Below are 14,538 nucleotides of genomic sequence, written 5' to 3'. Positions count from 1 at the left end.
AGTCAGCATTTGCGAACCGTTTCTGTTGAAGAAACCAAGTAGCAAAAGTCCTCCGGAGTGCATAATCCGCAGGTCCCAATGATTGGACGCGTTGCAGATGGTATGAACTCATTTGGTTTGTTGACAGTATCCTCCATACAGTGGATAGGGGAAATACCCAATCGTAGGCCTATCGCTCGAGTACTCGTACTCGGATTGCCTTCTGCAAGACGTAGGACATTCTCCTCATTGTCTGGCGTCCTCGTCGTTCGCTCTCGATTCATGGTACCTCTCGTGAAACAACCAGTCTCACGTAACCTTCTGTGCACACGTGCGAAAATCGTATGATGAGGAGCACGCCTGTGTGGGAAACGTTCCTGGTACAAGCGCAGAGCGGCGCGCCCGTTACAGTCCGCAGCTCCATACGCGAGGTGCATGTCGGCCAGTTCAACGTTTGAATACTCGTCCATCCTACTGCCTCGGGAACCGGTTCGCAAATGTTGACTTCCAGCGGGATCGCTGTTCACGCGACCTCCCGTTCAACATCCTCTACCGCATGACGAAGGCATTTCGGACCCTGAAATGCTATGTAATTCCGATTCGTCTTTGTGCCCCCTACACCTCCTGGAAGTTTGTCGCACTGGTAGTGAATCACCCTGTACAACCGTCTGAAACTTTGTAATCATTTCCTACCTGCTCGTACACTTCCTAAAATACAGGCATTCCCACGACTTGGAATTAACCTGCAAAAAATGGCTACCGATTACAAATACCGTCGCATTCTCCTAGAGTGGATCGCATCTGTACAACTGGAATTATTCCTCAATTTTGTGGCTTAAACTGTGCGAGATTACTAGACGTCGACATCAGCCATCCACCTCTCCAGTTCGTACTGCGCTATGTTTTTGAGTTGCAACAACAATCGTTTACTCATCTGTTGTTTGTTTGATCAAAACCCATGGTTTGATTTTGATTCACCTTCTCTGCCATGATATTGAGTTGTTCTTGTTTTGTGTTACGATGTGCCTATTTTCATTTTTCTATATGCTTTTTCATTTTTGCGTAACTTTCCCTTTTTCATCGCATGTATATTTTGCGTTAATGTAAAACTCATGGCCATGTCGCCGTGATGAGTATTATTGTTTCTAGTTCTTGTACCGTACTTAGCAGTAATAAATATTATTTATTTATAACAAAGCCTCCAATTCCTGAGACAGGATTTGTGAAAATGTCATCTTCTCCCAGTTCTCTGATTTGTTATCCATCAGAATAATTAGTCTTTAATTATTCCCAGTTCTTTTATGCAGTGGTGGCAGAAGTATCTTACTTGGAGAGAAGGTGGCTCATTAATGATATTTTTGTTTCCAGGTGAGAGATTAGTACTTCATTGGACACGTTTATCTAATCCAATGATCAGAAAACCTAAATTTACATTTTATTATCGAGGTGGCCGAGGCTAGAAGAGTTTTTACATAATTCATTCTGAACTCCATATGTAGTGAATTATAAAGGAAAACCAAATCTTCGTCAACATTCGTAGCAACGTAAATACTGCAACTCTCAACCTCTTTACTCATGGCCACGCATTTATTTCAATTACTAGTTCACCTCTAGCCCTTGCTGAACTGGTCTCCTAATCCAATCACCATCAGTCCGCGCGGGTAGCGAAGTAGTTATAATCACCGTCCTCTCCACACTGGCTTGAAAAGCCCGGTTCGAATCCCATCAATGATGCGAGATACTTCTATGGGGTTTTTCACTACGTGGCTGAGTTAGTGGGTCTCAGGCGTGGACAACAATTTTATTATTATCTTTATTTTCTTCTAAGAGACACCCGCTTCGGCTATTAACCAGGGGTACACATTCATATATACAAATATAAGTTATATACATGTTCCACTAGGGGGTTTTTCATCCAGAAAATGGGAAATCGACAAGAGAACACGCAATTTAAGGAATGCACATGGGCAAATGAGTTTGTTCTCGGGTGTCCCTAATATGACATTTTATTTTAATCCAGTCAACAACCTTCCTAATTTCTAGCCTTGATGTCTTAGTTGAACCGGCGTTTCCACCTCATCACTCATAACCACAGGAAGTAGAAGTGTGAGATTCAAGACTAATTTTAGTTTTGTCACAATGTCTTTACTGCATGCCATTTTTTCCGCTTTGAAACCGGAAAGAATCACGAACATCGCACATTCATTTCCGCTGCCAACCTATAAAATTTCCATACCAACGGTAGATTGTCATCAGTCTTCCTGCATGAGCTCAGGCTCTGCATATATCTCTTCTTTTTGCTGAGAACCGCTTTATGGACCATCCTACAGTAACTCTTTTTCATTTCCAAAATATTTATGTATTCATAAGCAATAGTTTCTTGAAGCTGTCAATAAGATACCTGCACGACTTCGTTTATGTCGCTTCACATGTTATTTAATAACCGTGTTTCAGACTGTAAGTGCACACCAAACTCTCCAATTTCGCTAAGCACACGTGAGACACCAGCAGTATGCGAAGATTCTAATACCACGTGGAATGAAAACACATTTCATTCCCAAGTTTTACACTATTGGTTTTTTAGAAAGAAAGTGATGGAGGGAATGAGCGGAAAACAGTTAGATATTAGACTGTTTTGATGAATGGTAAAAATATGGCAGGCTGGCGGCATACTGACGCGTTTTCGTATTTCTCATTATTAAAGCAAGGATCAGAACCACCTGCTGCTTCACTTCAGGGATAAGGAGAATATCGAATTTCATAAGCCTTATGCCATAGGGCAATTTTTAGGCCACACCTTGAGTACTACGTACTGTACACAGGTCTAATTGGAAGAATTGTAGGTCTGTTGGAACGGATGCGGAGAATGGCAGCGAGATTGGTGAAGGGAACGAAAGGAGGATCTTGCCAAGCAAAGCTTCATTTCTGCAAATTGTAGCGTCTGGAGACTAGACACCTGCAGGATAATCTGATTGAGGTGTTAAAGGCTTTGAATGGATTGAGCAAGCTCAGTGCTGATGGCATTCTTCCTCTTGCTCAGACTACACACGCGAGGGGGCGACAATGTATACTATGCTGAGATGGGGGAAATCCCTGGTGCCATTAGATCCTTAACACGCGAGGGGGCATTAAATTCAAACAACCCACTTCCACAACAACAGATGTGCGGAAGTTTTCCTTCAGCCAGTGAGTGGTTAATTGTTGGACCAAACTTCCATATGTTGTTGTGGAAGTGGGTTGTTTGAATAAATTTAAGGAATAACTAGACAAACAAGCTATTGGAAGATATGGACAGATGACGTGCGACGTTTTTTTTTTATTTTCCTCCTTTGGCTCTGATACTTTATTAAGCTTGTTTTCTTGCCTAATTTGCCACTAATAATACTAATACTAGGAAAGGTAATATTATTTTTTACTACCTACCTGTAGTTTTATTTTCATGTCGTCCACTGTTACCACCTTGTTCTGCAAAGAAAAGGAATCTGAATTATTTAAAAAAATATTCCAATACCACATGGAATGAAAACACATTTCATTCAAAAGTTTTACACTATTGGTTTTTAGAAAGAGAGGAAGGTGATGGGGGGAAGGAACGGAGAAGAACAGTTAGATATTAGACTTTTTGATGAATACTGAAAATATTACAGGCTGGCGGCATACTGACGCGTTTTCATATTTCTCATTATTAAAGCAAGGATCAGTACCACCTGCTGCTTCACTTCTAGTGGCTCCCTACTGTTTTAAAGACTGTTTCGCCAGTCACAAACCAGAAGTAGTTTGCATGTTTTAAAAAATATATATATACTAACGCCTTCTGTCTATAACCGAGTATCGATCAGCTATTTTTAAATTATTCACTCTCTAAAAGTTTTAATATTTTTAATTTTATCAATAAGAAAATCAACAAGCTTTTCAAGAAAATAATTCTTTCGAATCACTTGTTTTTCTGAGCTTCAAGTGTAGTAGCTATGTAAAATAATTTTTACTGCAGAACTCGGTAAGTTGCCATGTAACCATGAATTGATCCAATTTTTGATATTCTGTGTTTTAATTTCAAATATTTTAGCTTCGTTAGTACTGTAATTCAAATCCCAGCTTCTGCCCGAAGCTGAGTCATTAATGTAAGTAATGATGTTCACTCGAGGGTCTCAAATTCTCTTTCACAAAGACCATTCTTTATTAATATTTCTATTCTTTTACAAAGACCATTATATAAAGACCAGACTATCGAGGTAGCTAGAGCTAAGAGATGTTACTGTATGGGCTCCTTTTTTATTAAGGCATTTTAATGGTTTATACAGACCGAATCAGCTGTAGATTCGGTCGCTAGAAACCAAATCTAACTGACTAGCGTTCTCTAAGGTATGGGGTTCTTAACCAGGGAGACTCGCCTCCTTAGGGAAAATGAGACCAGGAAATGTGAGAAGGCCTCCCAAAAATACTTTTTTTTTTTTTTTTTTTTTTTTTTGCTTGTGCAGTTGCTTTACCTGTTCCTTTTCAAGTTCTTCTAATGGGTACAATGTGAATATAAACAACGTGATCTGTTCAGAATTGAATTTGACCATGTATTTCAAGGAATTCTAAGAGAATTGAGGTTGTTAGGTCGTCTACTACAGCTAATTTCACATTCATGTAACTCTTAATAAAAGTATCTGTAGTTTAGTTGAAAATAACCATTTACAAATTTTGAAACTAGAATACGGGAGGTGAGATGGCAGAGGAAAATTCAAAGAGAGAGAGATTACCATATAACAAGATTAAGAACTCTTGCTACAAAGGCTCAAGCAAATGGTGTGTGAATCAAGGTAAGCAGTGGTCGAGGTGTGGCGGCCACACCACATGGACGAATGCCGCCCCTCTGTGTTACCAGGCAGTACTAGGTGGTAGTTGACTCTCATCAACCGGTGCAATACCACCACCACTTTGCTTATTGGAGGCTTGAAGTGGGGGGTCCCATGTTTAGTTGCCAGAGCCAAGTTCCGTTCCACCCTTCCCCATCTCTTCCATCATGCAGTATGATTGATGACTTTTGAGGTTATGATGAACATCGTGGCGAGATCCAATCTTCCTTACATTTCGAGGGTACAGCTATAAAACGGTGTTCGCAGGCCGGCCGCTAGTTAGTACACCTGACAGAACCTATTGGTAACTCTCTAGGAGGCTTCCGGATGGTGACTGGAGGGAGTCTGAGTAGTGTGTATGCGGGGGGCATTGTGGAGGCCACGTTATGTCAAGGATCTGGATATACTGTATATTCTTAACACGTGTACGCCATATCCAAAATTTTCATTACTTCATACAGCATGTCCCACCCACTTTTTCTTACTGTTGAATACACCATGAATTGTCAAACTAATAGAGTAAACTTATCTGCGAAAAGATCTAAATCTCCCAAACGTTTTTAATTCATTTCATAAATATACGTGGTCTCAATTCTAATCTCAACGATGTCCATTTCCACTTGCACTCTGCCAAACCCCATATACTTTTTCTGACAGAATCTCAGTTATCGGTTGATTCAACTACTGCTCATCTCAGATGCCCAAATTATTCGCTGTATGATTCCTTTCCCCTCAAAGGTGGTACTTTTGCATATGTCCGTTCTAATATTCCCTGTCAGAGACTTGGCAATTTGGAATCTCCTCTCTTTGATCTTCTCTGGCTTAAAATCTCTCTACCTCATTGTGTCAAATTCATCTGTTGTCTGTACCGTTCTCCCATCTCCACTAATCACTTGGAGCTCTTTGACTTCCTCTCTTTGCAACTTGACTTTCTCCAGTCCAACTTTCCTAACAGTGAGGTAAATTTAATTTCCTTGGTGATTTTAATGTTCACAACTCCAGCTGGCTTCCGTTTTCTAGTCACACCGACACAGCTGGTCGAGATGCTGAGGCTTTTGCAATTACTAATGACCTTGCATAGATTGTTCATTTACCTACAAGAATACCGGACAATCCTAACCATACATCCAACACTCCTGATCTTTTTCTCACAACAACCCTTCTAAGTACACTGTTGAAGTGAGAGGTCATTTAGGCACCCCAGATCACAACTTGGAGATTCTCTTCTCCAATGGAGCCTTTATCTCATGGCTATTTCCAACCTCGTATTGTTTGGCATTACAAGAATGCAAAATGGGATGACCTGCGAGATTTCTTTTCTTCTTTTCCTTGGTCAGATTACTGTTTCAAAACTTCTGATGTCAACGTTTGCTCAGCTCGTGTCAGTGATATTATTCTCGCAGGAATGGAATCCTTTATCCCACACTCCACTTTAAAATCTTGTCCTTTATCTAAACCTTGGTTTTCCAATAAATGTGCTAAGGCTGTTCAAGAGAAGAGTGTTGCATATCGTAATTGGCTTGTTTCTATTTCTTCAGTTTCATTTTCTGCCTAGACCAGGGCTCGCAACAATTGTAAAGCAGTTATTAATCACTCCAAACTAGAGTTTGAAAAGGCTAAGAGTAGAAAACTTGCTTCTTGCCCTAATGGTAGCCGAGCTTTCTGGTCTCTTGCCAAAGCTATTGGCCGCAACTTTTGCCCATCTCTGCCCCCACCTCTGTCCAAACCAGATAGTTCTGTTGTGACTTCAGCCAAGGATAAAGCTGACCTGCTAGCATCCCATTTTCCCTCCAACTCCTGTATTAATGATCTTGGTAAAACACCTCCCACCATTACCAACACCTTCCATTCAATGCCTCCTGTGGTCTTCCGTCAATAGGATGTCAAAAGGATTTTGACGAATTTTGATGCCAAGAAAGCTCCAGGTCCCGATGGTATTTCCCCACTTATTCTCCAAACCTGTGCTCCTGAACTTACTCCTATTCTTTACCGCCTTTCTTCACTTTCTTATTCCAAAGGTGTTTTTCCTTCTGCTTGGAAATTTGCTCATATCCAGCCAGTTCCTAAAAAGGGTGCAAATCCCTCCCATCCAATTATCGTCCCATTGCAATTCTACTCTTTCTAAAGTAATGGAGAAATCAATTAACCGCCAACTCTTAAACTACCTAGAAACCTTCCGTCTGATCAACGATCGCAGGTATGGATTCTGTCAGTGTCGATCCAGTGGTGATTTTCTGGCTTATGTTACCCATTTATGGACTAATTCAATGGAAAAGTTCGGTGAAACACAAGCAGTTGCTCTTAACATCTCAAAGGCTTTCGATCGTGTTTGGAATAAAAGTCTTCTAAACAAGCTTCCATCTTATGGTTTGCCAACTGTTTTTTGTAATTGGTTATCCAGTTTTCTCTCTGATCGCTCACTGAGGGTGATGGTAGATGGCTCTCTATCTTCTAACTTCTCCACTAATGCCAGTGTCCCCCAAGGTTCAACTATTTTCCTCTTGTATATTAATGACCTTCTTCCATCGACTGGAAATCCTATTGATAGTTTTGCCGATGATAGCACATTGCATTCCACTTTCCATTTTGAGAAACCTTGCCCTGCTCAATCAGCTTCAACTTCTTGAAAATCTGCTACCAATTCAATTCCTTAAATGCCGATCTCCAGGTAATTCTCCAGTGGGGCAAAGACAACTTAGTTGATTCCAATCCTTCTAAAACTCAGTCTTGTCTTATATCTCGCAAAAAGGATCCTTCTGCTCCTATGCTTATCTTTGGTGACACTCCGTTTTCTAGGCAAAATGATATATCTTTTTCGGGGATTACCCTGACTTCTAATCTCTCTCTCTCTCTCTCTCTCTCTCTCTCTCTCTCTCTCTCTCTCTCTCTCTCTCTCTCTCTCTCTCTCTCTCTGTCTGTCTGTCTGTACAAGCACATTACAAATATTGCTTCCTCTGCATCTAAAAAACTTGGGTTTCTCTTTCGCTCTCGGCGTTACTTTTCTTCCAAACAGCTGCTCACTCTGTACAAATCGCAAATTCGCCCTACCGTGGAATATTTTTCCCATATTTGGGGTGGTGCTCCCAAAACGTCTCTAGCTTCCTGATTCCGTTCAGAAGAGGGTAGTTAAGTTGATTAATGACTCATCTCTAACAGAGTCTCTCCACTCGCTATCTCATAGACGTACTGTTTCTGCTACATGCCTCTTCTAGAGATACTTCCATGGTCACTGTTCTTCTGAATCGGCTACTGTAATTCCCGCTCTCTCTCTTTCAAAACAGTCCGAACACCTGCAGCCAACATCCATTTACTGTCGAACTCCAAACTCACAGAACCAACTTTTCATCTTCCTCGTTTATTCATTAAAATGCCGTTTTCTGGAACAACCTTCCTTCATACGTATTTCCTGAAAATTACAGTCTAAGAAGTTTAAATCCAATATCAACAAATGTCTTCTTTTTTCTTCTCAACCTCCAATTCAAGCACGGTACTAAGTACTATAAGTTCTAATACCTCTCGTGTTTGGGGTTTACATAAAAAAAAAAAAAAAAAAAAAAAGCAGGACAAAGGCTGACCAAGCAAAAATTTCAAAGCCACTGACCATAAGGAATAAGGATGTAGTGTTTGCATTGGAACTCACTTCTGTCGAAATTTTATTGACACGATTCATATTCTTTTATGGGAACGCTTCTTGTTGTAAAACTCACACTAAGGGGATATATATATAGGGCGCCTCCGTAGCCAGGGGGGAAGGAGCAGCAGTGCATAGCCACACGCTTCTTGATTAGACCGGGGTTCAAGCCCGTCACCACCAAATACGGAGGATGAGAAAAGGTCAGGGAATGACCACCGCATATCCCGGAGCAATATGCCAACAACTAGATATATATTCAGATTCATTTGAACGTTGATGCATCAACAATATTGGCAACAGTAGAGTAAATACAGTTTTTTTTTTTTTTTTTTTTTTTTTTAATTCCGTAACTCATTTTATCATTGGTAACCTTTATTTTTCACATGTTTTATTTTTGCACAGAATTCCTCAGAAAGAAATCCAACGAGTTATACAAGGTGTCTCAAAAATATTGGTACAAACGTTTAGGGGAGAAATGTAGCATCTAAAGGAATGTGAATCGCATAGGAACCCATTACCGTAAACGTCACGGGAAAGTAGGAGCAGAGGTACAAGAAGCAGAAATGACACAAGACAGTAATTAGTGGCAAACATTCATTTGACATAATACTGTATTAACAATGGAGTACGAGATGGATGCATTTCATGATGTTACAACAGATGCTCGAAGGTTCAACCACGAGACGCGATGCATGCGTGACACCGACGCAGCATGGATTGGCGGACACGGTCGAACACACCTGGAGTTTCTTTGACAGTAGCAGCAGCGCAGACGAGTCTCGCCACGAGATCCATTTCCGTCTCCACAGGCGATTCGTACCCGATAGATTTGAGGGCCCTCACAGAAAGAAATCAAGGCTCGATAAATCAGGTGAGCATGGGGGCCAGGCAACAGGTCCACCACGGCCAATCCATCGACGCCCAAAACGCCTATTCAAATGGTCACGAACACACCTTCCATAATGGGCAGGCGCCCCGTCATGTTGAAACCAAATGTTGCGTGTCACATTTGCTGGAACAACGTCAGGTAACCCTGGTAGAACTTGTTCAAGAAAGATCCGATATTTAGCGGAGTTCATGCGGGATGGTAACAGGTATGGGCCGACTAAGCAGTCACCGACCATACCTGCCCACACATTTATTGCGAAGCGATGTTGTGCCTCATGGGAGCGCACACCGTGTGGGTTGTCGTGAGCCCACACATGAGCATTGTGCTGATTGAATAAGCCTTCCCGAGTGAAATAAGCCTCATCCGTGAAGGAAACATAGACTGGAAAATTCATGTCTTGAACACTTTCTTGGAGAAATCACTGCGCAAAAGCATACGTGCAGGATGATCTTAGGGGAGCAGTAACTGAACCCTTTGGAGATGAAAGGGGTGTAAGGAATCGTCGTGCGAGACACGCTGTACACTGCAACGCGAAACTCCTATGGCAGAGGCAACGGCACGTGTGCTGGTAGTAGGATTATTCTGGATGGCATTCAACACACTTTCTTCCATGGCGGGAGTTCGCGTCGAACGTGGTCTGCCCACACTACTCCTGTTACCTCTAAGTGACCCATAATCGCAGAAATTTTGATGCACACGCGCAAACAAACGGTGGTCCGGTACATGTCTGTCTGGGAAGCGTTCTCCATAAATTCGTTGAGCGGCTCGTCCATTGCCTTCTGCTAATCCATACACTAGGTGCATGTCTGCCAAATCACAGTTCGTATATCGATGCATGTTCTTCCTGCGGCGACTACTGCTTGAATGAGTAAACCAGAAATTTTCCTTCTCGCGAACTGATGAACAGCGCCGTCTACCGACTTACGGTGACGTTTCCGGTTATGGGTTCCTATGCGATTCACATTCCTTTAGATGTTACCTACCACCCCTAAACGTTTGTACCAATAGTTTTGAGACACCCTGTATTCAGACTAGAAATATTACGAACCTTTTAAAGTTTCTGAACCGAATCGTATAGTCTACCCTTTGAGACACTAGAACTCAACCAATCCAATATTAAAAATTCCCACGTATTTTTGCCATTGAAATTGTTACCCTTTTTTGATAAGTTTTTATGTTACAGGAACAATAGTTCAATTATTATTACTGAACAACTTGTGTTAAAACTGAGTCAGCGAAAATCTTTTTCTTTTGTAGATCTGATTTTAAGAAAATTGAAGAATTGGAGGAAAGACTTAGTGGGCCTCCTATGTTGAATATTGTGGAACATTCAGGTAACTCTTAATAAAAAGATTTATGTTTTAGTTGAAAATAACTAATAGTACATTGACCACTATAATTAGGAAGCAGCTGAAGTGTGGGAGAAATCACCGAAACCAAGGCCAAACGATGATGGCACTAGTAAACAGCTGTTTTAACATGAAGATAGCATGGATTAATTAAACAGTCTCTACTATTTTTTAACTACAAATTCATCTCTATCTTCATATCTTCTCTTCATCTTCCTTACCAAATTTTAAAATTCTCACGTCTAGTCACAAACCGGTCATCTTTCACCGTATCCTACACTGTCACCGCTTCGAAAATCGATATTTTATTAAGAATGAATGGCATTCTTGCAGATCTTGGCAATATGAAATGTTAGAAACAGACATTTCAGATGTGCCAAAAATATCAAAATGACTTATTAAACCGTTGTGTTAGCAGACACACAAGCAGTGATTTATTAATGCCGTTGTATTTGTTTTCTCCGCCATTGATCTTTTGAAATGATCGGCAAAAGAAGGATATTGACAACTGGAATCCTGACATATTCGTTAATTAATCCTACAGAAAGTTGGAATGTTCATCCTGCCACTTACAAATTAAATGTATCCGGCAGTGCACGCCTGCTTCTTTCTATTGAAATGTAATTACTGAATTCTGTTCATCCTCTGTCTGTGTGTTTTTCACTGATCGCTGTGAACTATAATTATTAGAAGACAGTAACGCCATCTGCTGTTGTAGTGCACTGAAAAGCGAAGAAAAAGGTTTTAACATATCAGGCATATCTATACAAGTTTCCTACTGTCCTCTAACATCATTCATTGATGCTGAGTAAAATATATGTAAGTTGATAGGGTCAGTTTAATAAAACAGGATGGTTGCTTGTGCCTTGAAATGACACGTTCAAACAGTAGAAACAGCAGTTCTCAATCAAAATTTAAATCAGCTGAATTGAACTGTAGATGTTAATTATGAATTAAAATTAATTTTTAAAAAGATACGTAATTGAATCTGAATGTTATTATAAGTTCATTGAAAATTCAACTTTTAAAACTTCATAAATTTTTCAAAATTAGGCAGTACTTTTCGGCGCATTTTTTATTTGTAAAATGAACTTCGTGAAGGATAAGCGTTGAAGCGTCAGAAGTTAATTTCAGGATTAGGGTTGTTTAGAATTTTCGATGAGGCAACTAAAGCCATAAGGCGTCATTATATGGCATAAACTGCGCCTTTTTTTTTTTTACTGGTTTGTGTGTTTTTGTTGGATAAAAAATCCGAGTTTCTGGGAGAATAAGCTATACAGTCCCCCTCCCTTTCCCTCGACCATTTTCAGAGCGAGCCATATGGAAAGCAGTTTTATGCTTTTTATCCGTCTAACAAATCGACGAAATAAATAAATCCTAAATATCGTCACTGAACCGTATTAAAAGAAGACATCTGGAAAATCTACAACTTTAAATGATAAGGCTTTAAGGAAAAAAATAAAAATTAAGAATATCGGTTCTGATCACTGTTGGTTGTAAAAAAAAAAGGTAAGTTTGAATTATACACGCTATTCTAAAAACAGGTGTATGAAATAATAAATAGCGTAGTTTATTTTGTTAATAACCAGTTCTTCTACCACGAGGTCTTGTTACCAGTTTTAATTAAACTTAATTGATGACACATAATATTATGAAAATCGATCGAAATATTAGCTAATATAAATCTCAGTCAAAGAGAATGTTCAGGATAACATAAGCCGATTAAACTAGATAGATGTAGTCTAATCAAGTCAGCCTTTTAAGGCCTCATTTATGATGATTTATTGTTGTGAATATTACGAGTATGCATGCATTCATTTGAAAAAAAAATTATTTGGAACTAATAGAGAATGTATATATATAAATATAAGAACCATATGTCCGGGTTTCTATCTTAGGACCGTTTTAAATAGTTGTATTAATTACAATAACGAATTTTGATATCAAGATAGTCGTCCGTAAATGAGAACTACGATGCTAATGTTACAGCCTCCAGTAAGCCAGTTGCCTCCAGAACGCAACTCTACAGAAATCGTTGTAGACGGCGGCATAGTAGTGATAGCATGCTCATTTTTAAGAACGCAACGGAAAGCTTGTCGAACAATTCCATTGTAAACATGCCTAAACACAATTATTCCAATCTACCCGAGGACAGGTGCAAGCCTACGGAAGTGAAGAAAACCATTTTCGGCCATAAAAATGCAACGACCCCGCAGAATAATCCTGTCACTCAACGGACAGCAAATTATACCAAATAAATGAGTCAGGTGTGTCAGAAGTTCATAAAAGCCTGTGGCAAGGCATCAGCAAAAAGCAAGATTCTTCCCTCACCGCCCCTAAATAATAACACACCTACTATGCACAGCCATACCAATGCGATTGAAATGCCCAAAATCCCGCGCATCCGAACTAACGGACCTGGTGACGATGATAAAGTTGATAAAAAAGCATCTTCTTAAGAAGGAAAAAGAATTTACACAACTGATACAAGCAGTGCAGGAAGAAATTAAGAGAAAATATACCACATCATTTGAGCAAACTGCTGGCAAACTCTATGAAGTCCTCTGTGGAATTGCGAGCACTCTGCAGGAATCTCATAACAGAAATCCTGCTAGCTATCATAGCCTCAGTCCTGCTAAGAAAGTAAACTTAGCGACTCAGACTGAAACCCCTGGGTTGGGTCAAGTACCTAATGCTTCTGTCAAAAAATTTATAGTAATCCAAACAGGGCTTCCCATGTAAATGAAAGCGCCCTAAAATCACCCCTTAATGAAACAGAATACTACAAATTCTTAAAGTCATTAGAGAACCGGCAACAGATTGATAAAACGATGAAAGCGAAGGACTCGACAGATACACAACTGCATGAAGGATTGGATTATATCTATTCCTTTAATAATAATCGCAATACACTGCAACCACGTCAAGTGAATAAAAATACCCGTTCAAAGGGAATCCGTGATGGGCCCCACATAATAGGAGACCCGAGCGACTCAGCGCACCTCACAATCAGTCAACAATGGCCATTCCTCCTAGGTCGTTTCCATCTACCCCTGTTTCCGGTACCAAACAATCTTCTTCAGGCTGATTTCCAGATGCTCTTCCGACACAAAAACCTTCTGCTTCTCCCAAACCAAAAGATTCGATGGGGGCGTAACTCCTTCAGGTCAACCTCGCTCTTACTACACGTGATCTACCCATAAGCCTTTTGAAGGAGCCCCCACTCGCACCTGGGCTCAAAATGCTGCACTTTCTACCCATCCTAGGTACTACCGGCCAGCTGCTCCGCAATCTCCAACAAATCAGCCATCCCTGGCTGATTTGTTGGCAGGAAGGTATACTACGCAAAGAAAGTTCATCCCAACTGGGATGAACTTTCCACCGTGCCAATCGAAGAAGCCACTAATGGGCCTTGCTTCCCACTTGACGGCAATGGCTATTCAAATGAGCTTCAGAAATCATTAGAACCTCCAAATGGACAAATTCATGGTTCTCAAGAGACCTGAAGCCGGCCTTCCTAGATAAGCAGCATGCCTTCAGGAAATGGAAGAATTCTGGAACCACACAATTTTATTAACTTTAAAAAGAAACGTGCATTTTTCCTGACGCAAAAACGACACGCCAATAATAGATATATAGCTAACAAATTAGTGTGCTCGAAGCATTCATTTGCAAAGCACCACAGGGATATTCAGATGGATGAGAGCGCCGACCGAGCTAGCCGGGTGGGTAAAGTGCCTGCCTGGCAACCCAAAGGTCTGGGTTCGAATCCCGCCTGGGGCTTAGATCAGAGTAGAAAAATGCAGAAACTTTGGGAGGTGCATTATAAATAAATAAATCTTTATT

At 40.5% G+C, this 14,538-nt stretch overlaps 1 protein-coding gene across 1 annotated transcript in view; it reads right to left on the bottom strand.

Annotated features, from left to right (window-relative positions):
• LOC150076388 (ras-related protein Rab-37-like) overlaps positions 1-14,538 on the bottom strand; it is a 213,801-nt gene that overhangs the window by 56,334 nt on the left and 142,929 nt on the right. Inside the window, exon 3 of the mRNA XM_090387096.1 lies at positions 3,403-3,444. Within this exon, the coding sequence (XP_090243222.1) occupies positions 3,403-3,444 (42 nt within the window). The remainder of the gene's footprint in view (positions 1-3,402; positions 3,445-14,538) is intronic.

Source organism: Mastigoproctus giganteus, chromosome 13 (assembly GCF_048544385.1).
Source record: "Mastigoproctus giganteus isolate SK-2022 chromosome 13, ASM4854438v1, whole genome shotgun sequence".
Classification (NCBI taxonomy): Eukaryota; Metazoa; Arthropoda; class Arachnida; order Uropygi; family Thelyphonidae; genus Mastigoproctus; species Mastigoproctus giganteus.
This window is presented reverse-complemented; position numbering and strand designations above follow the sequence as displayed.